The sequence below is a fragment of the Oncorhynchus nerka genome, linkage group LG7, assembly GCF_034236695.1.
Source record: "Oncorhynchus nerka isolate Pitt River linkage group LG7, Oner_Uvic_2.0, whole genome shotgun sequence".
NCBI lineage: Eukaryota > Metazoa > Chordata > Actinopteri > Salmoniformes > Salmonidae > Oncorhynchus > Oncorhynchus nerka.
This window is the reverse complement of record NC_088402.1, coordinates 49,531,192-49,557,418: the sequence shown is the minus strand read 5'-3', so window position 1 is coordinate 49,557,418 and position 26,227 is coordinate 49,531,192. Positions and strand designations below refer to the sequence as shown.

The window sequence follows — 26,227 nt, the reverse complement described above, 5'->3', positions numbered from 1 at the left end:
GCCCTTGGCATCGCAGACGCTCCTTGGCGCAATAATTGAATAACATGGATTTCTACATTTATTTTGCGACGCTCGCGCACGCGACGTGTCAGTTCTGGTCAGCATGTAAGGCGTTTTTTGGGGGGACTGTAGGTGCTCACAATTTGTGTTGTTGTTGAAAATTACTACTTGATCAACAGTAATACTTCTAGTAGGAGTGGAAATGTAACAGTATAACTTTAAACCGTCCCCTCGCCCATACCCGGGCGTGAACCAGGGACCCTCTGCACACATCAACAACTGACACCCACGAAGCATCGTTGCTCATCGCTCCACAAAAGCCGCGGCCCTTGCAGAGCAAGGGGAACCACTACTTCAAGGTCTCAGAGCAAGTGACGTCACCGATTGAAACGCTATTTAGCGCGCACCACCGCTAACTAAGCTAGCCATTTCACATCCGTTACAGAAACATGAAGTGTTGTAATTTAACGAGAGACTAGTTTCAATGCAAAGATTTTCACTTGAGAAATGCATCTTAGTGAGATGTAAAAATGTAAAAATTTTATGACAGATTTCTTAATTCTGACTAATTTCAGGAAGTGTTTCTGGCTAGGGCTCCCGAGTGGCGCAGTGGTCTAAGGCGTCACTACAATCCCTGGTTTGAATCCAGGCTCTATCACATCCAGTCATGATTGAGAGTCCCATAGGGCGGCGCACAATTGCCCCAGCATCGTCCGAGTTTGGCCGGGGTAGGCTGTCATTGTAAATAAGAATTTGTTCTTAACTGACTTGCCTGGTAAAATGTAAAAAATCATTAAAATGTTGTTGCTTCGTTCTATTAGCAGGGACAAACAACAGTTATATTTTCTTATTTTTCAAGCGAAGGTCTTTAGGGAATATGCGAGCACAGACTCTTGCTTGACCTAGCCGAGTTCTGCTGGGAGAAAGCCGAACCTTTGTATGCAGACTCTTTGTCCTCAGGTTAGACACTGACAGCTCACGCTCAATTGGTCAGTATTGGCCTGCCAATCAGGAGAGAGGCATTATCTGCAATCAGCTTTTCGGGTTTCAGCTGTGTTCAATGAAGGTAGATTCTCATGGCATGTCCTCTCTTCACTCAAGGCAGTATTAGCTCAGTGAGAGTCAGTTCTGACTGACCTGACAGTGGTTTTTAAACAGATTATTTTTCTTTCTTCCAAAGTGAAACGTTTAAATGCTCTCCAATCTGCATGCAGCTTTGTTGAAGCTTGTCAATGAACTTAAAAAAGGAAGATCAGACATTCTGTCGTTCTTTGCTCCATTCAATTAATTCAATTAAATGTGTTTCACAGATTTTCTTGTGTTGACAAAAATACATTATGCCACAGGATTATCTAGTGTACCATGAAGAAAACATTAAATATCAATTACTATGCATGGTGTTATCCTGCAGGCTCTGTGTGGAGTAAATTTAGACATGGAAAGGAAAACAGGATTTCATGGGTAGAATTTAGCAGATTGAGAGAGCGAATTATTTTTTATTTTTTTATTTTACCTATTTTAACTAGGTAAGTCAGTTAAGAAAAAAATCTTATTTTCTATGATGGACTAGGAACAGTGGGTTAACTGCCTTGTTCAGGGGCAGAACGACAGATTTTTACCTTGTCAGCTCGGGGATTCGATCTTGCAACCTTTCTGTTACTAGTCCAACGCTCTAACCACTAGGCTACCTGCTGCCCCAGGTTTTCCTAATCTTTTCCTAATAAACAATTATTTTGTTTCTCGTTTTGTTTATTTGTGGCCGTAGTGAAAGTACAGAAAAGCAACCTTCACCACTGGGAGCCCACTGCCAACTACAGCCACACCCAACACTGCAAGACATGGAGCAGTCCCAGCCACCAGCTCAACCAGCAGGACCACTGCAAATGTAAGTTGGAATGTGTGAATATGCTGCTGGGTATAGTACAGTATATAACCTTTTTCCTTGTTGCACGTATGTATTTTGAGTTGCTGTTGATCATTGTTTTGGGTTAATGATCCTAGATATGATCCCAATGATATGATATCATTGACTTTGCATTAGCATCATATGTAGCCCCTGTGGAGTTACAGTTCATGTGGCGAGTTGCATTATTCTACCTTGAGGGGGACTTCTCTTTGCATTGGTTTGATGTTGTGAGCATGTGTCCTTTCAGCTCTGGTGTGTGGTGGCTTCTCCCCTTCCTCCACAGCCACCTCAGGGTACAGCAGCACCCTGCCCTGCCCCATCCCCCCCGTCGCCCCCACAAGCCCCCACAGCACGACACACAAGAGATGCCAGCGGAGTAAGGAGCACAAGAGCTCACGTATGTGGATTGTTTTTTTCCCATGTGAATTCATAACACTGTTTTATAATAGTTTGAGAATTTACCCTGCCTCCCCTCGTCAAAGTGGTGACCGCTCTGATGACTGATCACTGACGTCGACTAAGATGACTGATGGAAAGACTGATAGCTGACTCCGTCTCTTCTTTTCACTCTCGAACACTCACTTTCCCTTTCTCTCTCTAGCGCTCTTTTCACTCTGACCATTTATTATTTCTCTCTTCCTCCTATCCATCCAACCCCCCTACCAGTGTCCCTAGCATCCAGCTCAGTGGGCCCTGGGGGTCAGGTTGTTCACGTGGAGACCAGCGAGGTCGTCCTGAGGGGGGATCCACTTGTAGGGTTTGGGGTTCAACTGCAGGGGGGTGTTTTTGCCACAGAGACCCTGTCCACCCCCCCAGTCATCTGCTTCATCGAGCCCAACAGCCCTGCCGAAAGGTGACCCACCCACACACAGAGATGCATGTGCGCACACGGCCTTCCACACAGAGACGCACAGTGTGTTAGTCACTCAAGAGGATGGTGGGGCATCATCAGGAGTGATGGGGCGAGTCACTGCTTTCTCTGAGGAGTATTAATCTGGGTCTCCTAACTATCCAAAGACGTCAGTGTTCGATACACTATGTCCTATCAATTCCATTAGACACTTTGCTTTGATGTAATTGAAATAACTGCAGTGGTATTAGAACCTGTGTTTGTGAGAAGCATTCTAGTCTACTTTCCCGGTAGTTTATTTGTCACACCACACTTCAACACTCTTAATTTTGATCCTTGCATTTAATATCTGTTTATTGAATAAGGTAAAACGAAACAGGCCAATTAACAGCAAGCACCGATTAGGCCAGTGTGTGGTCTCTCTCCTTGTCTTGTAAGATTAATGATAATGTCTGTATGAACAAGAGAAGGCCTTGTCCCCTGGGTGGTGTAATACCATTAAAAGGCTCCCGCCGTTGGGAGGGAGTGACTCAAGCAGAACATCGTATTGTGATGTTCGTCTCAGTCCTGACGCGAAGGTAAATGAATCGCAGTGGTTAGTGAATTAATCCTAGTTCACAGTGCTCCTATGTGTTTGTCCTGATCATTATGTGATCATGGAAGTAAGTATTTGTCTGATTGTACAGTAGGAGTGTGGGTTTGTGGGTGCATGTGTGTTTGTGTAATGGAAGTGGTTTGGTGAAGTGTCTGCCCTTATTCAAGGTCAAGCAAGGTGAAGAGTAATTTTGTTATCAGAAAGATGATTGAGATTTGTTCAACTTAGGTGACATATTGATTCAATATTAGTCATTTTTTCGGGGAAAATAAGTTTACTTAAAGGTTTCCCATTGCTCAGAAGAAGACAGGAGAGACCACTCAAAACAAATGGAAAATGTAACAACATGAATTGATTGTGCCCTTCAGGGTCCTGACTCTGTGGATTGTTGAGGGCAGTTGCCAGTGAGAGGAGATCAAAAGGACAAAGTGGAGTTGAAATATACGAAACAAAAATATAAACGCAACATGTAAAGTGTTGGTCCCATGTTTCATGAGCTGAAATAAAAATGGTCCATATGCACAAAAACCTTAGTACAATAAAAGGCCACACTAAAATGTGCAGTTTTGTCACAGATGTCTCATGTTTTGAGGGAGCGTGAAATTGGCATGCTGACTGCAGGAATGTCCACCAGCGCTGTTGTCAGATAATTGAATGTTCATTTCTCTACCATAAGCCACCTCCGATGTAGTTTTAAAGAATTTGGCAGTACTTCCAACTGGCCTCAAAACCGCAGACCACTTGTAACCACACCAGCCCAGGACCTCCACATCCGGCTTATTTTTCTGCGGGATCGTCTGAGACCAGCCACCCAGACAGCTGATGAAACTGTAGGTTTGCAGAATTTCTGCACAAACTGTCAGAAACCGGCTCAGGGAAGCTTGTCTCCGTGCTCGTTGTCCAAGGACTTGACCTTACTGCAGTTTGGCGTCGTAACTGACTTCAGTGGGCAAATACTCATCTTCAAATCCCACTGGCATGTTGGTGCCCCATGGTGGGGTTAAGTTATGGGCAGGGATAAGCTACTGTCAACAAACACAATGCATTTTATTGATGGGAATTTGAATGCACAGAGATACCGTGATGAGATTGAGGCCCATTGTCGTGCCATTCATCCGCTGCCATCACCTCATGTTTCAGCATGATAATGCACAGCCCCATGTCGCAAGCATCTGTATACAATTCCTGGAAGCTGAAAGTGTCCCAGTTCTTCCATAGCTTGCATACTCACCAGACATGTCACCCATTGAGCATGTTTGGCATGCTCTGGATGGCTGCGTGTTCCAGTTACCGCCAATATCCAGCAACTTCGCACAGCCATTGAAGAGTGTGACAACATTCCACAGGTCACAATCAACAGCCTGATCAACTCTATGCGAAGGAGATGTCACGCTGCATGAGGCAAATGGTGGTCACACCAGATTCTAACTAGTTTTCTGATCCACGCCCCTACCATTTAAAAAAAGATTTAAGGTGTTTATTCCCAGCCATGTGAAATCCAATTTATTTAAATTGACTGATACTTATATCTGAAATCTACAGCAGTCATGAGAGTAAAGAAAACAAGATGGATCTGTAAATGTGTATATGCTCCATATAACAGATTCATGGTATTCGTCAACATGGATAAGGTTTCTTATCGCTTTACAGCAGGACTCTCATGGTCTCCGCTGAAAATGCTTTTTGGTTTCAGAGTTGGCTTAATCTGGGTCTGGGAAATGGGCCGTAAATGAGAGAAGTATTGGGGAAAACAGTTCGTAACACCTGGTCATTTGGATAAATGTCTGTCTAGTCTAACTGTATAAAGGCCACATTCACTATGAAAATGAGTTTTATATTTTCATCTAAAATGTGCTGAATGCCACACACAATTACCCTTTTTCCTCTATTTTTATCTTCTAACTGTGCTTTGTGTTGTCAGATGTGGACTTCTGCAGGTGGGGGACAGACTCCTGTTAATCAACAGAATCCCTACAGAGAATGGAACACTGGAGGAAGCCAATCAACTACTGCGAAATGCCGCTCTGGCCAATAAGGTCACTCTGGAGGTCGAGTTTGATGTAGCAGGTATAGCCTTTTTATTTTCTTTAACGTTTGTTTATCAAAGTTGGAAATGGCATCTCTTTTATCCATTCATATTTTAGCCAGAGCGACTTTAGTTAGTGCATTCATCTTAAGATAGCAAGGTGAGACAACCACAAACTGTGTCATAGTTAGTACATATTTCCTTAATATGAGTTAAAAGGACAGTCTGTATTTGTTATTTATGCTTTAATCAATCTGTTAATTTCATGTTTTTGTCCCCAATTAGAATCAGTGGTTCCAAGTAGTGGCATGTTCCATGTGAAGCTGCCCAAGAGGAGGGGAGTAGATCTTGGCATCACAATCAGTGGTGAGAATACCAGATGCGAACAGCAGGGGGTGACGTAGCCCAACATTAGAATCCTTGGCCTTCATATCAAGTATATTCAATCTCAGTTCAATTCAATGTGCTTTATTGGCATGGGAAACATATGTTAACGTTGCCAAAGCAAGTGAAGTAGATAATATACCAAAGTGAAATAAACAATAAAAATGAACAGTAAACATTATACTCGAAGTTCCAAAAGAATAAAGACATTACAAATGTCATATTATGTATATATACAGTGTTGTAACAATGTACAAATGGTTAAAGTACAAAATGGGAAATAAATAAGCATAAATATGGGTTGTATTTACAATGGTGTTTGTTCTTTACTGGGTGACCTTTTCTTGTGGAAACAGGTCACCAATCTTGCTGTTGTGATGGCACAATGTGATATTTCACCCAGTAGATATGGGAGTTTATCAAAATCGGGTTTGTTTTCGAATTCTTTGTGGATCTGTGTAATCTGAGGGAAATATGTGTCTCTAATATGGTCATACATTGGTTAGGAGGTGCAGCTCAGTTTCCACCTCATTTTGTGGCGCAGTGTGCACATAGCCTGTCTTCTCTTGAGAGCCAGGTCTGCCTACGGCGGCCTTTCTCAAAAGCAAGGCTATGCTCACTGAGTCTGTACATAGTCAAAGCTTTCCTTAAGTTTGGGTAAGTCACAGTGGTCAGGTATTCTTCTGCTGTGTACTCTCTGCTTAGGGCCAAATAGCATTCTAGTTTGCTCAGTTTTTTTGTTAATTACTTGACACATTGGAAATAATAATATTTTTGTTTTCTTATGATTTGGTTGGCTATTTGGGTTTTGTCTCTCTCTCTGTGGATCAATGCTCTGTGATCCATGACTGGTCTCTTAGACTATCATGGAAGCTACTGCCTAATTATGTCTGAATAATAGCAGTCTAATACAAGCATTTATCATCAACTCTTTCACACTTTAACAAGCCTGGAAAAACAAAGGACAGCAATTATCTGTAGCACAGAGGATTTTAGGGAAGTAATACCACATATACTGAAGGTAGTAGTAGGGCAAGCCAACAGTGAACTTGTTATATATGCAATGATGTGGGACTGTTGTGGATGTGTGCATTAAAGTGGAGCATGCATGTATCCAGAGCAAATTAAAATAATCTGGGCTACAGGTAACTACTGATAAATGTGATTTCTATTCCCTGCTATTATCATTGTGGATGTTATTAACATTTAATGTAATGGTGTCTCTGTCTGAACAGCAAGCAAGAGACCCGAAAAAGCTCTCATCATCTCTGACATCAGAAAAGGAAGCATAGCTCACAGGTGTGTCCCACATCCCAATCACATGGGGAGTCATGCTGATAAGATCAGCAAAGAAACGTCCAGTTTTTAGGTTACTCCAACAAATTACTTGCTTTACTGCCTCTGTTCTGGGTTTAGTTAAGTCTGAAATGCAGTGATACTAGTCATGAGCAGGAGTTTTTCCTCGCCATGTGACCTTACCAGGAAAAACAGGGCCCTAGTAATAGTATCTTTAAGATGCAAAACAAATGTCATTTACAAACAGACAAGTATCACTTGATGTTTTATCTGGTTTAATTTGCTGCCCTCCTCTCCCCTGCCTGCTAATAGGACAGGCACGTTGGAGCCAGGGGACAGGCTGCTGGCTATCGACAACGTGCGTCTGGAGAACTGCACCATGGAGGACGCCATGCATGTGCTGCAGCAGGCAGAGGACATGGTCAAGCTCCGGATCCAGAAGGACGAGGATAACGCTGGTAAGATGAACACAGAGTCATGCTTCAACAATAAAGATGCAGTATTGCGTGGAGAGGTTGGTTTAAAGTACAGATTTCTGTCCAATGAGGTTGAATTCCCTAATGGACACATCTCCAGACTGTATCAAAACATTGCTGTCTATTTACCTAGTATAAACACAAGTCATTACATACCATGTGTCATAAGAAAGTTAATATGTGATGTGTGATTGTGCTGTAAGTTCCCACTGTTTTCGCACATTTTAATGTAAAATACCATCTGAAAAAGAACTGTAAAATGAAGTATAGCAGAGTGTCATGGTGCTTTGATTTGTCAAGTGGCTTGTTTTTACATGTTTCATTTGTGACTCATGTCTGATGTGTGCTAGCTAGTGTGCCATTTATTTTTGGTCTAATTTATCCCTTATGTAATAACTGTCATATTTCTACATGTTCTGAGCATGTGTGGTTAGGCGTGCTCTCTCTGTCCCTGTCAGATGAGCTGGAGATGTCTGGTTCCATTATCTACACAGTGGAGCTGAAGCGTTACAACGGCCCGCTGGGTATTACCATCTCAGGCACAGAGGAGCCTTTTGACCCTATCGTCATCTCAGGCCTCACCAAGAAGGGCCTGGCTGAAAGGTGAGAGTGTTGGGGTTCAGGTGTCAGGGGCATGAGGTTGGCGCTCCTATTATAAGAGTGGTTAGAGGTGATGAGACTATAGGGAAGATCTGAATTGCATACTCCTCGCGTCCTCTCCCCTCTGACCTGCTCCTCTAATGGGTTTTGAGAAGGAGGCGAGGAGAGAGGACACGAGGAGTATATAATTGAGATTCTCCCATAGACTGGCTCCATAGGTGTCAAAAGCCTTTCCTTCTCTCCTCTGCTTCATCTGTACTGTATGTATAGACAGGCTGTAGGTGAAAGCAATATGGAGGATGCCTACCCGGGATCTGTTTTCTGTCTGGATTTTCTGTACAATTCTTTAATGTCAGTATAGATAGTCGAAGGTTGGACTGTTGAGATGCACTTCGACTCTACTATTATGGTTGTGATTTACGGTTGAAATAAGGACCATATGAACTGTGATTTTTGCCACACCCTCAAAGCCACACAGTGTAAAATATGTCAATAAACAATAGCTGTCTGGTCTGATGTTTGCTTAATCAGCTCTTTGTTACTCTCTTGCCAAACTGGACAGTCGGGCTGTTTCATTGCCGCGACCATACAGAAAAGCCTCTGAAACAGAGAAGGAACTATCACCACACTCTGATGTCCTTTATCGCCTTCTTATTAGAGCCCAACCATATATCGTTTCACCAATATTATCAGCTGATGATATTCGATAAACAGGATGAAAAAGGAAAATATGTAAAAAAAATAATAATCTACTGTATTGTTACGGTTAGGTGTTTTAATACCTATACTAACATACTGTATACTACGTACTTAATGAGTATATACTATATACTCTTAGTTCATTTTAGTATACTGTAATGACCTGACTAGATCATAAATGAACAATTGTCCAGACAGAGGCTTGAGTTTGCGAATTGACGGTTTATTAAACCAACTTTACACAGGCTACTGTTTGGGCCGTAGCATACGCCAAATAGATGACAGATAACCCACAAGTCAATCGTGACCTTCTCTTGTGAAGCCCAGACGTAAGAGAGAGAGAACAAAGGCTGAACCTGGTCTTAACTTCCAATGCTCCACCCCCCTGCCCAACCCCCCTCCACGCCACTCCGCCAACCACCAGGATGCCCGGCATCAGAACATTCCAGGCATTCCCGTGATTGGCAGATAGCAGGTTGATTGACATGTCGGACCCCGCGAACACCGGGTACTGGTCAGTACAACACAACCACCTCCTAGCCTAACACATAACACACAGCTGTCTGTGCGGGTCGCTACACAGCCCCCCCACCACAAAGTCCCTCGTCCCCGAGGGAACAAACAAAGTCTCTGAAGCGACCCGGAGGTCTCCTTTGCCTGCGTGGCCGTGATGGTCGCAGAGTGCCCCTCTGGGAACCAGGGGATGAAGGCAGGGATATGGGGGACAAGGAAGCGGGAACGGGTAATACAGTCCGTGGCTCTGGGGAACCACGCGGTGACACAGGGGGAGACAGGGGAGTGGGCTGTCTGGAGCCTTGTCTGCGGCACCTGAGGGTGGGTGCCTGGAGAATGTCATTGCCAGAGAGGGGAATTGTGGGGGTTCCTGGGGTTTGGGGAGAAGAGGCCCCTCTGTATGGGGCTAACCTGTCCCGGTGCAGTGCCACCTTTCTCCCCTGGGAGGAAGCTGCACCGGTACACAACCTCCCCTACCCTCTCCAGGACACTGCAGGGTCCCACCCAGTGACTGTCCAACTTGGGGCATCTGCCTTTTTCCTTAGGGGCTGTAGACCCAGACCAGCTCCCCAGCCACAAAGTGCCTTCCCGGGTGTGCACGTCATAGTTCCTTTTCTGCCTCACACCTGCATTCACCAGCTGCTCTCTGGCGAAGGTGTGGGCTGTCTCCAGGCGGTCCTGGAGTCTCCGGGCATACTCTGGCCCCGGAGGAACATGAGGGCTATCCAGGGGCCGACCAACGCCATCTCCGCAGGGGTGCGGATCTCTCCCCAGCATGAGGAGGGCAGGCGTGCAGGAGGTGGAGTCTTGGACAGCGGAGCGGCATGCCATGAGGACCATAGGCAGGTGCTTGTCCCAGTCACGCTGGTGTTTGGAAGAGACGATGGCCAGCTGCTGTCCAAGCGTTTTGTTGAAGCGCTCCACAAGGCCATCACTTTGAGGATGGAGAGGAGTAGTGCGGGTCTTGTGCATACCCAGCCTCTCACACATGGTGGCGAACACACGGGACTCAAAGTTTCTGCCTTGGTCGCTGTGGATGGACTCTGCAGCTCCAAACCTGCTGAACATCCCCGCTGTCAGGGCGTCGACGATGGTCTCTGCCTCCTGGTCAGGCAGAGCATAGGCCTCGGGCCATTTTGTGAAATAGTCCATGGCCGTGAGCACCCAGCGGTTTCCACTGTCTGTGGTGGGGAACGGCCCAACTACATCCACTCCCACCCTCTCCATGGGAGCCCCCACTGGGAACTGTTGGAGCTGAGCATGAGAGTGGCCTGGGGGGCCCTTTCTCGCTGTGCAGTTGTCACAGCGGCGACAAAAGTCCTCCACATCCCTCTTGTGCTGCCCCCAGTAGAAGCCCTGATGGAGACGGCGCAGTGTTTTTGTGACCCCAAAGTGTCCCGTCCCCACCCCCCATGAGTACTCTGGAGCACAGCCTCCCGCAATGCTTTTGGGACCACCACCTGCCACCTCTCCTCTCCCGTAGCTGACTCCTTCCATGCCCGCTGTAGCACGCCATCAGCCAGCCGCAGTCTCTCAAACTTCGAACACAACCCTTTGGTCGCGAGTGAGAGCGCTGTCACCTCTTCCCATGGTGGCCTCACCTGCGCCTCTACCCACTGTAGCACTGGCTGTAGGTCTGTGTCCCGTCCCTGCTGCTGCCACCATTCAGCCACGTCGACAGTCTGCAGCTCACAGCAGACAGGCCCGCTCGCCCGACACACTGTGGCACAGACACCCTCCTCTGCCCGCAGCTCTCTCTCCCGTCCCTCTCTCCGTTCACAGTGGCGGCAGCCGTCTGCAGTACAGGGCCGACGGGACATGGCGTTGGAGTGGCGTGCCCCTGCCCTATGCACCACCGTGAAGTCATACGGCTGAAGCTCCTCCAACCAGCGTGCCACCTGCCCCTCTGGCTCTCTGAAAGACATGAGCCACTGGAGAGCAGAGTGGTCAGTCCTTACAGTAAAGGGCAGACCACCCAGGTAGTACTTGAAGTGTTTGACGGAAGCCACAACAGCCAAGAGCTCCCGCCGGGTGACACAGTAGCGGCGCTCATGTTTGTCAAATGTTTTGCTGAAGTACGCCACCACTCTCTCCCCTCTGGCCCCACCTGGGCCAGCACCCCACCCATGCCCACATTGCTCGCGTCTGTGTCCAGGATAAAGGGCAAGGTGAGGTCAGGGGGCGAGCACGGGGCCTCGATCAGTGCACGTTTGAGGGTGTTGAACGCCTCCTCACACTCCACTGTCCAAGTGAAAGCCTTGTCCTTCGGCAGCAGGCGGTTCAGTGGAGCAGCAACGCTTGAGAAGCCCCGTACAAACCTCCTGTAGTACGAGGCCAGGCCCAGGAAGCTCTTCAGCTGACGCTGGTCGGTGGGGGTGGGCCAGTCTCTGACAGCCCCTACCTTGTCCTCCATGGTGCTGATCCCCTCCTTCCCCACTCGGTGGCCCAAGAAGGACACCTCTCTCCTCATGAAGTGGCACTTCTCGGGGTGGAGCTTCAGACCTGCGGCAGCCACCCTCTCCAGCACACGCCGTAGCGCCCCCAGGGCTGACTGGAAGGAGCTGCCATGGGCCAGGATGTCATCGAGGTATACCAGACACTGCTGTCGGGGGATGCCATCCAGCACCCTGTCCATCAAACGCTCAAAAGTAGCTGGAGCGTTGCACAGGCCAAAGCACAGGACCTTGAACTGCCAGTGTCCTCTGTTAGTGGAGAACGCAGTTTTGGCTCTGGCCTCTGGGCAGAGGGGCACCTGCCAGTAGCCACTGCGGAGGTCTAGTGAGGAGAACCAGGAGGACCCCTAACCAGGTCCAGCGACTCATCGATACGTGGTATGGGGTATGAGTCCTTCCTGGTTACCTCATTCAGCCGCCTGTAGTCCGCACAGAACCTCAGCTTGCCCCCCTTCTTCGGAACCATGACGACTGGCGCCGCCCAGGGGCTGTCTGAGGGCTCAATGAAGTCTGCCCGCTGCATCTCCAACACAGCCTTGTCTGCCGCCTCCTGGCGTGCCAGCGGGATACGGCGGGGACGCATCTTGATGGGTCGAGCATCACCTGTGTCGATCTCATGCTGCACCAGATGAGTCTGACCCACCTCTTCCTCACTCAACGCAAAGCTGTCTCTGAATTCAAACAGCAACTGCCACAACCGTTCCTGCTGCTCAGGGTCAAGACCAACACAGTTCCTCCCCCATATCTCCCTCACTGCAGACAGTGTCCTCTCCTCTCCCATCTGGGGTAGCTGGGCTGGGGGGGTGCGGCCCGGGCTCACTGAGGGCTGTGTCATGGAGGTAGCTGGGGAAATGTAACACACCGCCGTAGGTGACAGGGGGACTGGGGAAAAGTCACACACAGCTGTGGGGGAGGGGGTGCAGCCATGAGTCTCTGCTGCTTTAACTGTTGGAGTAAAGGGTTTGTTGGGTTGAGTGAATGTGACATTAGGGGGGGCCATGGTGACTTCCGTCCCTCCCTGGAAGCTCAGTGTGCCCCTATTTAGGTCTAACTGGCAGCCTGTGCTCCTAAGAAAGTCCAACCCCAGGATACAAGGGTCCTGCACAGCCGCCACCCACACAGGATGACGCACAGTCCTGCCCCCTACTGTCAGAGTCATTATTCCCTTCCCTTTCATGGGTGCCAGCTCACCTGTGACTGTGCGGAGCTGCACAGTTGTAGGCTCACACTGAGTCCAACCTGGCACAATATCTGGCCTCACCAGGGTTACTGTGGACCCAGTGTCCACCAGGGCGGAGCAGGGCACCCCCTCCACAGTGACAGGGACATGACAAAAGTCCCCAACACAGGTCCGGCCCACCACAACAACAGGCTCCATCCGCTTGCCCTCGTCTGCTTCTGGGGGAAGTGGAGCCTTGCTTCCCCGTCTGTGCCGGTGGGCTCCTCCTGAAGATGATGGTGGTTGGGATAGAAAGCCAGGGGTCCGCACTACCCGGTCTATGCGGACCCAGAGCCGTTTCCCTGAGCTCTGGGGGACATGGGGCAATCTCGGCGCAGATGGCCTGGCTGGCCACAACCCCAGCAGACCCTGGGACCAGGGCTTGTGTTTCGTGCCGCCTGTAGCGACACAGCCCGAATGAGTTTTGTCATTTCGGCCACCCAAGCAGGCTTTTCCGGTTCCGGGCTGCTCTGCCCCCCAGCTCGCACAGAGGGTGTGTCTCCCTGCACCCCCACCAAAGCCCCAGCTGAAGCCCCAGCCCACACCAGCTCCCTCTCCAAAGCCATCTCCAAGGCTGTCTGCAATGACTCAGGATGAGCCAGCTGGGTCTGTATGCGCAGCTCCGTAGGAGAGAGCGCCTGTATGAACTGGTCCCGTGCTAGCTCGCTCTGCACGGAGGGGGGCATGTGAGCATATGCCCGCCGAGAGAGGCTCTCAATGTCATTAGCTAGCACCCGTAGAGGCTCTCCAGGCTGCCTGCGTCTATTACTCAGTTCGGAGCGCAGTAGCCCGGGCTGTACACACTGTCCATAGCGCCTCCTCAGTGCTCCCACTAAAGCACCATAATCATGCCTGTCCTCGGGGCTAATCAATATCAAACAGGCCAGAGCTTCATCCGTGAGGCATAAAGCCAACTGCAGTGCCCTTTCTTCATCCGACCACCCCCCTAAAATGAGCTAACAGTTCAAACTGAGCATGAAAAGCTTCCCAATCCGCCATACCGGAATACTTCGGGGTCTTAACAGATACGGACGCAGCCGGGAACTGGGCGCCGCCATGTTTGTTTACATCCTGAGCCCCAGATTCCTCGTCACGCCGCGTCGACGTCGCCACTTCGGTCCGCCCACCAGAATCCGCGCGAAATACAGTCGACGAAGCACTCATGCCCGCTTCAGCCGCCATCGCTCTAACGTCCTCCCTCAAGCGGCCTCTGCGCTCCGACGCCCTGGCGATCTCCTCAGACAGAACCCCCGACGTCCATTCACACGCACCTCCTTGGCCATAATCGTCCCCTACCTCCACCTTCACTTTCGGATTCCCTCGAAGCATTTTCAGTCCCCGTTCTCACCTACGGTAGCTAGCCACATAAGTCAGCTAGCTAGCTGGCTAACGTGTATCAACGTTTTTACTTCTGACACCAATGTAATGACCTGACTAGATCATAAATGAACAATTGTCCAGACAGAGGCTTGAGTTTGCGAATTGACGGTTTATTAAACCAACTTTACACAGGCTACTGTTTGGGCCGTAGCATACGCCAAATAGATGACAGATAACCCACAAGTCAATCGTGACCTTCTCTTGTGAAGCCCAGACGTAAGAGCGAGAGAACAAAGGCTGAACCTGGTCTTAACTTCCAATGCTCCACCCCCCTGCCCAACCCCCCTCCACGCCACTCCGCCAACCACCAGGATGCCCGGCATCAGAACATTCCAGGCATTCCCGTGATTGGCAGATAGCAGGTTGATTGACATGTCGGACCCCGCGAACACCGGGTACTGGTCAGTACAACACAACCACCTCCTAGCTGTCTGTGCGGGTCGCTACAATACTATAAACAAACAGTATGTTTTTGGTTGAGCGTACTAGCTCTTCTCCTGTCTACGGGAAGTTGATGTTGTTGCTATGCAACCTCTTGCGAGCTAGTTAGCATAACAAATGACTAGTTAGACATTTTACGACTTCGGGTGTGTCCTTAAATTCGATCTGGAGTGCCAGAGTTAATTCAGAGCGTTTTGCTCTCGGAGCGCATACTGGACGCTCAGGAGTAGGGTTGATTTGAGCATTCTGACCTTACAACAGCAGTCAAGCACCCAAGATAACGTTGGCTAGCTTGCTAGCTACTTCCAGACACATGAGAGAACACTTGGACCATTTTACGTGCCCTAGCAGAGCTGGTTAGGCAGTTTTCATGTTATCCATAGCGTTGGCGACTGTAACTGTGCTGTTGGCAACAATTGAATTACGTCTGCCATATTCAACGGGTGTTGAGCGCTCATAAGTTCATTATTCTGTGCACTGGTACACTCAGACTAGAGTGCTCTGAAAGCGAATTTTCGAAAGCACCCGAATGTCCATTGAGAACGCACAATGACTATACCCTTTATCTAAGCTAAGAATGACGGGAATGATCAAGTCAATAAACGTTGGGTAGTTAACCTGTAGTTCATATACTGGCAAGTTTGACGTGTAAGTAGCCAACTAACGTTAGGTAGCTAGCTAACATATCGGTACATACTGCTGTATTGTTATGCTATGTGGTTCTTAAGGACAGCGTAGCTAACAATTTGTCAGCCAACATAACGTGTAAGGTAATTTATTTGAAACGTAATTTATTACATTGCTCAACATGTTCTTAACATTTGTTGTAATTAGTCAAAGCAATGAATTTGTATCTGCTCTCGTTGTACTTCGGCGGCGCATATTTTCCGCCATTTTCTTCAAATCTGAAAACAATGTGAAGCCATTTCCAGAAGAATTGCATTATGGGTCCTAAAAGTACGGAAATAGTGTCCTTTGTGTGTATACTTCATATTTTGGCAAATTTAGTACGATATCCGGGAACTTTTGGCATACTAACTATATCCATACTATGACTAATAAGCATTCTATATACTCAATTCACGTCACAAATAGTACGGTTAGTGTGGTTAGTATGTGTATTCAAACACAGCTAAGGTTTCCACAGGATAGCAGGAAGTCGCTTTGTCAGCAAAACCTCTCACAGACCTAGCCTGGTTCCAAACCTGTTATGTTATGTGCTTCAGGTAAGAGAACAGAGCTGTGAAGTAGTGACTGCTTAGCTGCAGCGTTTTTCCCCCACCCTTAGTGGGGGGGAAAGTTCATACAAGTTCATACACTTGTTTAAGGGTGTTACAGCATGTCATTTGAGCTGATATTCCCGTCCTCTATGCCCAAGTTGGTTTTAGGTGGTTTGAACAACCAATTACCTTCTTGTTCACTTATCTCATCTAATGTTTGTAATATGATTGATATGTATATATGTTGTCTCATGATACCCTAGGAAATGACAAGTGGTGTCTTCCTTTGAAGGAAGTTTGTATTCCTTCAAAGGAAGAAGCCCCTTGTAATTTTGTATTCATTTTGTCTTTTGTCTTCATTTTGTCTTCTATAGGACTGGTGCCATCCATATAGGGGACCGTGTCCTGGCCATCAACTGTATGATTCTGAAGGGGAAACCCCTGAGTGAGGCCATCCATCTACTCCAAATGGCCGGAGAGACTGTCACCCTTAAGATCAAGAAACGCCAAGACGGTATGTACTACTGTTGTTAAGTTTGTTAATCAAGTTGCTTTAAAAAAAAAGTATGCATGGAAGGGGATGCTGAGCCTTGCATTTGTTAGAAGAGTTTCATTGACATAAATACATTACATTACGTTAAGTTAGGATTCTCTCTTGACTCTCCATTCTCTCTCTGTTCCCATGCAGAATCGGATGGGCAGCAGATGTCGGAGCAAGCAGGATTCCCGAGCGACACAGAGGATGAGCTGACTGACTACCAGAAGACCAGTAAACACTCAGGGGTGTACTCTGCCACCGGGCCCAGCGTGTACTCTGCCATGAGCTCCTGGGACGGTTCCGGCATCGACACTGGCTACGGCAGCCAAGGTGAGGACAGAACACGGCCGCACAGTCATTACCAGTTTAGACAACCAGCTTTGGCCACTTTAGATGATTGGCATTCTCACATGACTGTCCTGAAATCAGTTGTTAGGAGTGGGTAGAATGTTGACATGTTTATTTATGTTTTTTTTTGTTCTTTGTGTTCAGGAACGTATCTCCACCGAGGTGCAGATCTGACCTTCCAGCCTAACGAGTGGAGACGCACCAAACCGACCAGGACTCACCTCACCTCCACTGGCCTTACCGCCCTTACCCACCACTCCCACATCTATGATGGGAGATACGATGAGGATGACTGGGATAAGGCTGCTGGGTGAGCGCCTACTTCAGGCGAGAACAAAGGATTAGCAGCCTGGTTTCTAGTCTGTTTGTGCTTTATCCTACTCTTAATCTTGGAACTCCCTCTCCCGGATCCGGAAGAATTGTCATCAACCGACACTAATTAGCATAACGCAACGGACAAAAAATATTACTAGAAAATATTCATATTCATGAAATCACAAGTGAAATATATTGAAACACAGCTTAGCCTTTTGTTAATCACCCTGTCATCTCAGATTTTGAAATCATGCTTTACAGCCAAAGCAAGACAAGCATTTGTGTACGCTTTCCGATAGCCTAGCATAGCATTATGCCTAGCTAGCAGCAGGCAGCTTGGTCACGAAAATCAGAAAAGCAATCAAATTAAATCGTTTACCTTTGATGAGCTTCGGATGTTTTCACTCACGAGACTTCCAGTTAGACAGCAAATGTTCATTTTGTCCCATAAATATTTTTTTATAGCCGAAACACCTCCGTTTGTACTTCACGTTTGGTTGGGAAATCCACCGGAAACTGCGGTCACGACAACGCTGAAAAATATTCCAAATTAGATCCATAATATCGACAGAAACATGGCAAACATTTTTTATAATCGATCTGAATGAATGAAATATTCTTATTAAATACTTTTTTCTTTACATAGTTCAATGTGCTGACAACACAATCACACAAAAATGATCAATGGAAATCAAATTTATCAACCCATGGAGGTCTGGATTTGGAGTCACACTCAAAATTAAAGTGGAAAACCACACTACAGGCTGATCCAACTTTGATGTAATGTCCTTAAAACAAGTCAAAATGAGGCTCAGTAGTGTGTGTGGCCTCCACGTGCCTGTGTGGCCTCCATGCCTGGGCATGCTCATGATGAGGTGGCGGATGGTCTCCTGAGGGATCTCCTCCCAGACCTGGACTAAAGCATCCGCCAACTCCTGGACAGTCTGTGATGCAACGTGGCGTTGGTGGATGGAGCGAGACATGATGTCCCAGATGTGCTCAATTGGATTCAGGTCTGGGGAACGGGCGGGCCAGTCCATAGCATCAATGCCTTCCTCTTGCAGGAACTGCTGACACACTCCAGCCACATGAGGTCTAGCATTGTCTTGCATTAGGAGGAACCCAGGGCCAACCGCACCAGCATATGGTCTCACAAGGGGTCTGAAGAGCTCATCTCGGTACCTAATGGCAGTCAGGCTACCTCTGGCGAGCACATGGAGGGCTGTGCGGCCCCCCAAAGAAATGCCACCCCACACACACCATGACTGAGCCACCGCCAAACCGGTCATGCTGGAGGATGTTGCAGGCAGCAGAACGTTCTCCACAGCGTCTCCAGACTCTGTCACGTCTGTCACGTGCTCAGTGTGAACCTGCTTTCATCTGTGAAGAGCACAGGGCGCCAGTGGCGAATTTGCCAATCTTGGTGTTCTCTGGCAAATGCCAAACGTCCTGCATGGTGTTGGGCTGTAAGCACAACCCCTACCTGTGGACATCGGGCCCTCATACCACCCTCATGGAGTCTGTTTCTGACCGTTTGAGCAGACACATGCACATTTGTGGCCTGCTGGAGGTCATTTTTCAGGGCTCTGGCAGTGCTCCTCCTTGCACAAAGGCGGAGGTAGCGGTCCTGCTGCTGGGTTGTTGCCCTCCTACGGCCTCCTCCACGTCTCCTGATGTACTGGCCTGTCTCGCCTGACACCGCAAACCTTCTTGCCACAGCTCGCATTGATGTGTCATCCTAGATGAGCTGCACTACCTGAGCCACTTGTGTGGGTTGTAGACTCCGTCTCATGCTACCACTAGAGTGAAAGCACTGCCAGCATTCAAAAGTGACCAAAACATCAGCCAGGAAGCATAGGAACTGAGAAGTGGTCGGTGGTCCCCACCTGCAGAACCACTCCTTTATTGGGGGTGTCTTGCTAATTGCCTATAATTTCCACCTGTTGTCTATTCCATTTGCACAACAGCATGTGAAATTTATTGTCAATCAGTGATGCTTCCTAAGTGGACAGTTTGATTTCACAGAAGTGTGATTGACTTGGAGTTACATTGTGTTGTTTACACAATTGTGCTTTTTTGAGCAGTGTATATCAACCGGGACAGGTGGCTTCTTAGTAGGAAAGAGAGAAACAATGGCCGCATTTGTCTTTTACGCACAAAACACTCTGAGAGCCTCCAGCTGACCACTGACGCAATGTTGTCGTTCAGGCTCATTTTTTCAAAATGAAAGCCTCAAACTATGTATTGTGACACTAGACACATTAGGGAAGCCATAGAAAAAGGAATCTGGTTGATATCTCATTCACTGCTCAATAGGGACGCATAGGAACGCAGAGCTTTAGAAATAAGTGTCCCTTCCTGATTGGATTTTTCTCAGGCTTTCGCCTGCAATATCAGTTCTGTTATACTCACAGACAATATTTTTACAGTTTTGGAAACGTTAGAGTGTTTTCTATCCTAAGCTGTCAAGCATATTCTAGCATCTTGTCCTGACAAAATAGCCCGTTTACTTTGGGAACGTTATTTTTCCAAAAATGAAAATAGTGCCCCCTAGTTTCAAGAGGTTAAAGCACATGCAGATCTGGACATGGCAAATGGATTTTATCATATCAAATTTTATGTCACATGTGCCGAATACAATTCACCTTACAGTGAAATGCTTACTTCCAAGCCCTTAACCAACAATGCTTTAAGACATTTTAAGAAAACTATGTGTTAAGTAAGTGTAATACGTATCACATTTTTACATCAAACATTGTTTAATTTTGTGGCTTTCAATGGTGTTATTTTTTCCTTTTCATCTTCAAGTATGCCTTCTGTATGCCTCCATTGATGAATGTAAGCAATGAGCAACATAAACAAGTTTGGTTTAGTCTAAAAGTCAATATGTATTGATTCACTGCCAGCTATCAATTTGTAAAGTGAATCCAAGAAATATGCAATTTTTCTCTAAATCACCACAGTTGTTTCATTCATCCATGTTGTCGTGCTTCGTCTATCTGTGCTTTTTCTCTCTTTCTCAGGTATTCTCTCTCTAATCTGCTTTACTAACTGCCCGTGAGGTTCCTGGTGTTTCACATAAACACATTTTTTTCTGTGTTGCTTCTGTCTTCACCAAACCTGTCCCTCTAAAGCGCCCAAATAGACACACACCTGTTTATTGTCTGTTGCCTCACTCTTGACTCTTCACTAGATTTTTTTCTCAACTTGTGACCTTCACTGCCACAAATTGTCAACTCTTGAAGGATTTTTGTGTGGCCTAACTTTTAAACTATTAACCATCTGCATGAAGGCTCTGTCTGTTCTAATGGAATACACTGTTTTGCTTCTACTGTGATAATGAGAGAGTTAACGCTTGCCCTCCCTGAGGCCTGAAAGGTTTTTAAAGGACCTCTCCGCTATGCAGTGCAATGCCTGCATTACCCTCACTGCTTTGCAGGCCACACCCGTTTCAAACCAGAAGCAGGCATCCCCAGTCCCAGAACAGCAAGGCTCCTCTCATGTTCTGGTTACTGCGTTGTCATAGATACGCCAGCCCCCTTCGTTGCCATGGCACCCTGAACCAGGAGGACACCTTCTGGTCCCAGGCCCTGCAGGACCTAGAGACCTGCGGCCAATCAGAGATACTCAGGGAGCTGGAGGTAGGCTACATCTCCCTCCCATCTGTTTCAATCTGCTACTAAATGAAGCAATACACAAGTCTGATTGTCTAGACAGTCCAGACACCTGCTGCCAATTTTTCTATTCAGTCAAGCTGTGTGTGCATAGGTACGTGCGTGCAATATATTAAGTTATTTCCTTCACATGCCCATCATTTTGTTTTCTCCTAGGCGTCCATGACAGGCAGCACTCTTAGCCTGTATCTGGCGTCCCAGGAAGTGCTACAGAGCAGAATCAGTCCTGTGAAGAGGGGTCCCATCCATGACGAGCCCAAAACCAAAGGCAACCTGCAGAGGTCCAACAGGACCAGGGACACACCCCCCAGAGGGAGAGGAGAGACCCAGGAGACCACTTCCCCTACAGCCCTGGAACTGCTGAAGGTGCATAGCAGGGTGGGAGGGGGCATCTCAATTCAGTTCCTATTCATGGACTGACAAATTATTGGATTTTCAGTCCACTTCATGAATTTACTGACTTGAAATGCGAACTGATATCAACCCTGGTCCGTGGGGAATGATGTGGTTGATTTCCAATCCAATCCATGCTTATAGCATGAATAGCTACCATATATTCGACTGAGTATGCAGACAACCCTGTAAAGCTATTGATCAGTGAACTGTAGCCTGACCCTGCTCTACATTTAAGTGATAATGCCCTTGAAGCTGGTGTTTGGAACAGGTGTTGTTAAGCCTGAAACAAAGTCAAAACCGTTCACATATATCCTCCAAACACTGGCTTCGAGGGCATTATCACTCTCATACTGGTTACAAACATATTCACATAATGATTGACATACTTTCATAAACGTTATTTTGATTAATTTATTCATACCTTTTCATCCTTCCACCATATATAGTCCCGACACACATCTAGGATTGCTCCCCAAGCCGGCTGGTTGTTCGTTCTATCAGTTCGGTTGCTAGAGACGCGACTCAGTCGTTCAGGCTTTTTGTTCTGTATCTATGGACGCGACCCAGTCGTTCGTTCTAAATGTTCCATTGCCATACTGGCTGGCAACATTCTTATCACTTTCTTTTTAGCTAGCCAACTACAGCTAACTTAATCGCATCAAATAGTGCAGCCAGAATTATAACAGTAGCTGCATTTGTTTAATCTGTTTTCTAGTGACATTTATTTCGATACGTCCATAACAATGAGCTAATGAGGCGCGATTTCGCCTGGCATAGAAAATGTGCTCTCTCGTCAGGACACAGTTGTTCAGAGGAGCTAGCCAACAATACAGCTAACACAATCACTTTAAACAGAAGCTGGAAAGACTGCAAACTAGCTGCACTTCATTTTTCAATTGATATTTCTTTGTTTATATCCATAAATATGATGCCAGCTGATTCATGATTTCAACTGGCTGAGAAACGCAGCCTGTCTCATCCCGACTCCCGACACTTTCATTACTATGGGACAGCTGGAGATCAAATTTGAATATTCAAACAATGCTGCAGATGTCGGAGAGACAGACAGCAAGGTTTATACAAATCTCTGCTGCTGAAAATGAAATGTTAGTCGAAAATAAATGTGAGATAACGTCTAGATGCTTTTTATAGTGGAGATATAAATTACCTGGCTGAGATGATGAGACGGTGGATTGCGCAGTCAGATGGAACAGAGTAAATAGGCATTTTAACATCATAGATTTAGCTAGTGGTAACTTGTGGAATAGACACCGGCTGGAATGCGGTTTTAACCAATCAGCCTTCAGGATTAGAACCACCCGTTGTATAATATGGCATAGGGAGAACATGCCTGTTGGGTTCAATTAATATCTTACCCTGAGCCTAACTGAACTGAAGCCACCCTTCACTGAACTGAACTGCAGGCTACTCTGCCCATCACTGGAGTGTAACTGGACTCAGTGAATGCCAGGCCAGTCAAGACTTGCAGTGTGTGGGATAATAGATAACCAACATAACACTGAACCTGCTCATTATAATGTAGTGCACTAGCTCCTGGTGTTGTGAGCCGTATTGTCCCCTCGCCACATGCTGTGACCCCACTGCATGTACAGTACAGTCTGTTCTATTGTGCTGCAGTGTACTGTTGGTTTAGGAAGTGGGGTTGAATAAGGGCACAAGCACTTAGTAACTGAATCTAACCACGCCCTTAAAAACAAACATGAATTGCAGATTGAAAACACTGGAGGCTGCTGAGGGGAGGACGGCTCATGATAATTGCTGGAATGGAATGGCATCAGACACAAGGATACTATGTGTTTGCTGTATTTGATACCATTCCATCAATTCCGCTCCAGCCATTACCCCAAGCCCGTCCTCCCCAATTAAGATGCTACCAAGTTCCTGTAATTGAATGATTTTTGATATTGGTATAATTTCCTCTGACAGCCAACTTGATTGGATGCAGTTCCATACCTAATCTGCATAATTTACATTTCTAAACCATATCATAACTCACTTAGCCTGTGGCAATATGTGACCTGTAAAGCCCAATTCCCATGACCTCCGCAAGAATGGCATTGCTCCGAGCAAGCCATTATTTTCCAATGGAGGAGGTGTTGTGCTGACTAAGAGGGTTACAGAGAGCTAGGCCTTTGGGGTAAGCGCCATTACGCTCAGAGTTTAAGTCAATTTACACCCCGCACTGTTCCCGGACCCAAGGGAGAGCTTGGCAACTTACACGGATCAAGTGAATGTGCCTTACTGTCTGTTCTATAGGTGAGCCTGAGGAAGGACCCAGACTGTGGAGACTTTGGCTTCAGTGTGTCAGATGGCTTCCTAGAGAAAGGCATCTACATCAACATGATCCGACCAGATGGTCCTGCCAACCAGGCCGGGTTGAAACCCTATGACCGCATTCTGCAGGTACACATATTTGTTCAACTAACATTTTGAATTAATTTGCTATTAATACTGTGTGTCTTTGTTATGTTGAACTGAATGCTCCTGTCCCAGGTGAACAGAGCGAGGACCAGAGACTTTGACTGCTTCCTGACTGTTTCTCTCATCACTGAAGCAGGAGACAGCTTGGACCTGGTCATCAGCAGAAACTCCCTGGCACAGGCAGATAAGGGGCCACCTCAGGACTGCGAGGACCCTTCTGACTCCCTGTTAAGCTTCCTACATTATAGGACCAATAGTATCGCCCTGTGACAAAGGTCCAAGGGGGAGGTAATGGAAAATAGCACGTTCAAATGGTGTTACACATTATACCATGTGACATGTAGGCACTGCACGTCTCACACACTGGTTTTGTTTTGTTATATCTCTTGTACCTACACACAGAATCACATTCAGATGTGAGAATACATGTGTATGCGAATAAACACACATTCAGTCACTAATTCACACTCCCACACACATACATTTGCTGTGACCAATGTTAATCAGTGTATTCATGTGATCTAGAGCAGAGAAGGCTCAGTCAAGCTTCTGGGGCTGTTCAGGCAGACCCACATGTAGTTACGTAACAGCTTCTGACTCGGCCTGCTCAACTCTACAGAAATCCCAGAGAAACAAACACACACTTCCCTCTCAGAGAAGGTGTGTTCGGGATACAGCACCACCACAGTGTTTTTTGTTTTTGTTCAACAAAAAGAAAAGTGAAATGTGTGCAATTGTGACCCTCTGTGACCTCTTGCTGGGGAATGGTGGAGTTGCACGTACACACACATTTGACACACAAACGTGCGCACATGTGGGTGTTGGAGGAGTCCAGGCATGCTGTGCTGGACTATTATTTTAGCCATGTCTTGGCTGGCTGCCCTTTCCTTCCCTTCAGCCCGGCCCGACCTGGCCAGCCAGCTCCCCTCACTGTTAGCGCCACAGAAATAGGTAGAATGCTAAGCTGGCGTTCACTGTTACTTGCCAAGTATTGCAGACATTTCTATTTTAGATACCCCACACTCTGTCCTAAAGTCTAAAGTGTTTGTGAGAATTGATTTGGGTCCAAGTTTGATGGCCTTCACGTGAGGACAAATACTTACCAAGGCCTTTTTTTATCACACCTTAATTGTTGCCGAAGGTTTCTTTCTCTTGTTACATTTCTCACACCATGTTATTAGCTACTGGGTAGACTGAGCAGGCATTTGTCATTCATTACTTTTTGGCATCAGCGTTTTTGTTTCAAGGTTCTTGTCAATGGTTTTACCTAATCAAGTTCACTATATTTCTGAAACCAAACCACTCACCATATGCACTAGTCGGTCACCTAAATCAGATCCATGTACTGGAATTGACGGGCTTTATCACTCAATGTTTAAATGTATTGTACAACTAATGGTGATAATGCCACCTTCTTTGTTTTGAAAAGCTGCGTTTCACACTCTAAAAGAGTGTTCCTTGTCATTAGAACATAGTATTCTGATTATGTTCCGGGAGATCACTTTTCTCCTACACCTCTTTAACATTCTACCCTCAATATCAGCATATCTTGTGAGGCCAGGTGTTTTTCCTGACTAGAAAAACCTCTTGGCCCTAGTCCTATGCAAACATGTTTCAGAAGGCATTACACCAGAGGTACTTACAGTACAGTATCAACTCTCAGGTGTACAGTATCAACTCTCAGGTGTACAGTGGTTTCTCTACAAAAACCCTCATAAGTGAATCACATCCCCTGACAAATGTGGAACGAAATACCTTTCAGTTGAGATGATGAATGATTTCATTTGAACCTTTTAAACCCATTTTAATGTATCTGTTGAGTTTTAGCCCTCAACACTCCATAGGGTATGGACTTTGATTAGAGAGTATTTTCCCCAGCTTCCATGGCTGTCTCTCCCTCCCATCATAGTAAGCATAAACATGTAGCTATAGGATTTCATGTCCCACCCATAGAAAGCTTGCATTGTTCACAAGGGGGAATTTTAAAGCTTTTCTCTGCTGAACAATTGCCATCTCTGTCCTGCTCAGTCAGACAGAACCTTCTCCAGAGCTGTTCCTATTTTATCATAACATGATGTTTTTATAAAGCTCTTACGCAACACGTCTCGCCCTGGCCTGCTTACCAAGTTGCCTCAGTGGAAATACGATTTGTTTCATGTCATGTAATGTCTGGGGAAGAGATGTGAGACTGCAGAGTCATGCTGTCCCGTTCAGGACTCAACTCACTGCTTTTTAATCCTCCGAGAGGAAACATGTTTTAAGAATGTTTTTATGTTGCTCTCAAACTGCCATACATTTGATACAGATACCTGTTTTTGGTTCTATTGTTTTTATTTGAACTGGCGTTCTGCATGTGTGGTTTTGTATGTAAGATGTGACTTAGTGCACTGTTTTCTGTACAGTTCTTCTGTTTACATTGTCCCCCAGCTGCATCCAAGCATAGCTATTTACGTGGG

General features: G+C 46.7%; 1 protein-coding gene across 2 annotated transcripts in view; it reads left to right on the top strand.

Annotated features, from left to right (window-relative positions):
* The window catches only part of LOC115131830 (glutamate receptor-interacting protein 2-like), a 74,531-nt gene extending 48,304 nt beyond the window's left edge, over positions 1 to 26,227 (top strand). Inside the window, exons 10-24 of one of the 2 annotated variants that reach the window (XM_065020576.1) lie at positions 1,766 to 1,885; positions 2,190 to 2,303; positions 2,573 to 2,759; positions 5,273 to 5,418; positions 5,663 to 5,743; positions 6,997 to 7,060; positions 7,370 to 7,515; positions 7,992 to 8,136; positions 16,433 to 16,572; positions 16,747 to 16,926; positions 17,089 to 17,254; positions 20,786 to 20,900; positions 21,090 to 21,299; positions 23,607 to 23,753; positions 23,844 to 26,227. In XM_065020576.1, coding sequence (XP_064876648.1) covers positions 1,766 to 1,885; positions 2,190 to 2,303; positions 2,573 to 2,759; positions 5,273 to 5,418; positions 5,663 to 5,743; positions 6,997 to 7,060; positions 7,370 to 7,515; positions 7,992 to 8,136; positions 16,433 to 16,572; positions 16,747 to 16,926; positions 17,089 to 17,254; positions 20,786 to 20,900; positions 21,090 to 21,299; positions 23,607 to 23,753; positions 23,844 to 24,041 — 2,159 coding nt within the window. In that variant the 3' untranslated portion in view covers positions 24,042 to 26,227. Of the gene's footprint in view, positions 1 to 1,765; positions 1,886 to 2,153; positions 2,304 to 2,572; positions 2,760 to 5,272; positions 5,419 to 5,662; positions 5,744 to 6,996; positions 7,061 to 7,369; positions 7,516 to 7,991; positions 8,137 to 16,432; positions 16,573 to 16,746; positions 16,927 to 17,088; positions 17,255 to 20,785; positions 20,901 to 21,089; positions 21,300 to 23,606; positions 23,754 to 23,843 lie in introns of both variants that reach the window. The other variant, XM_029663852.2, reaches the window with a different exon arrangement.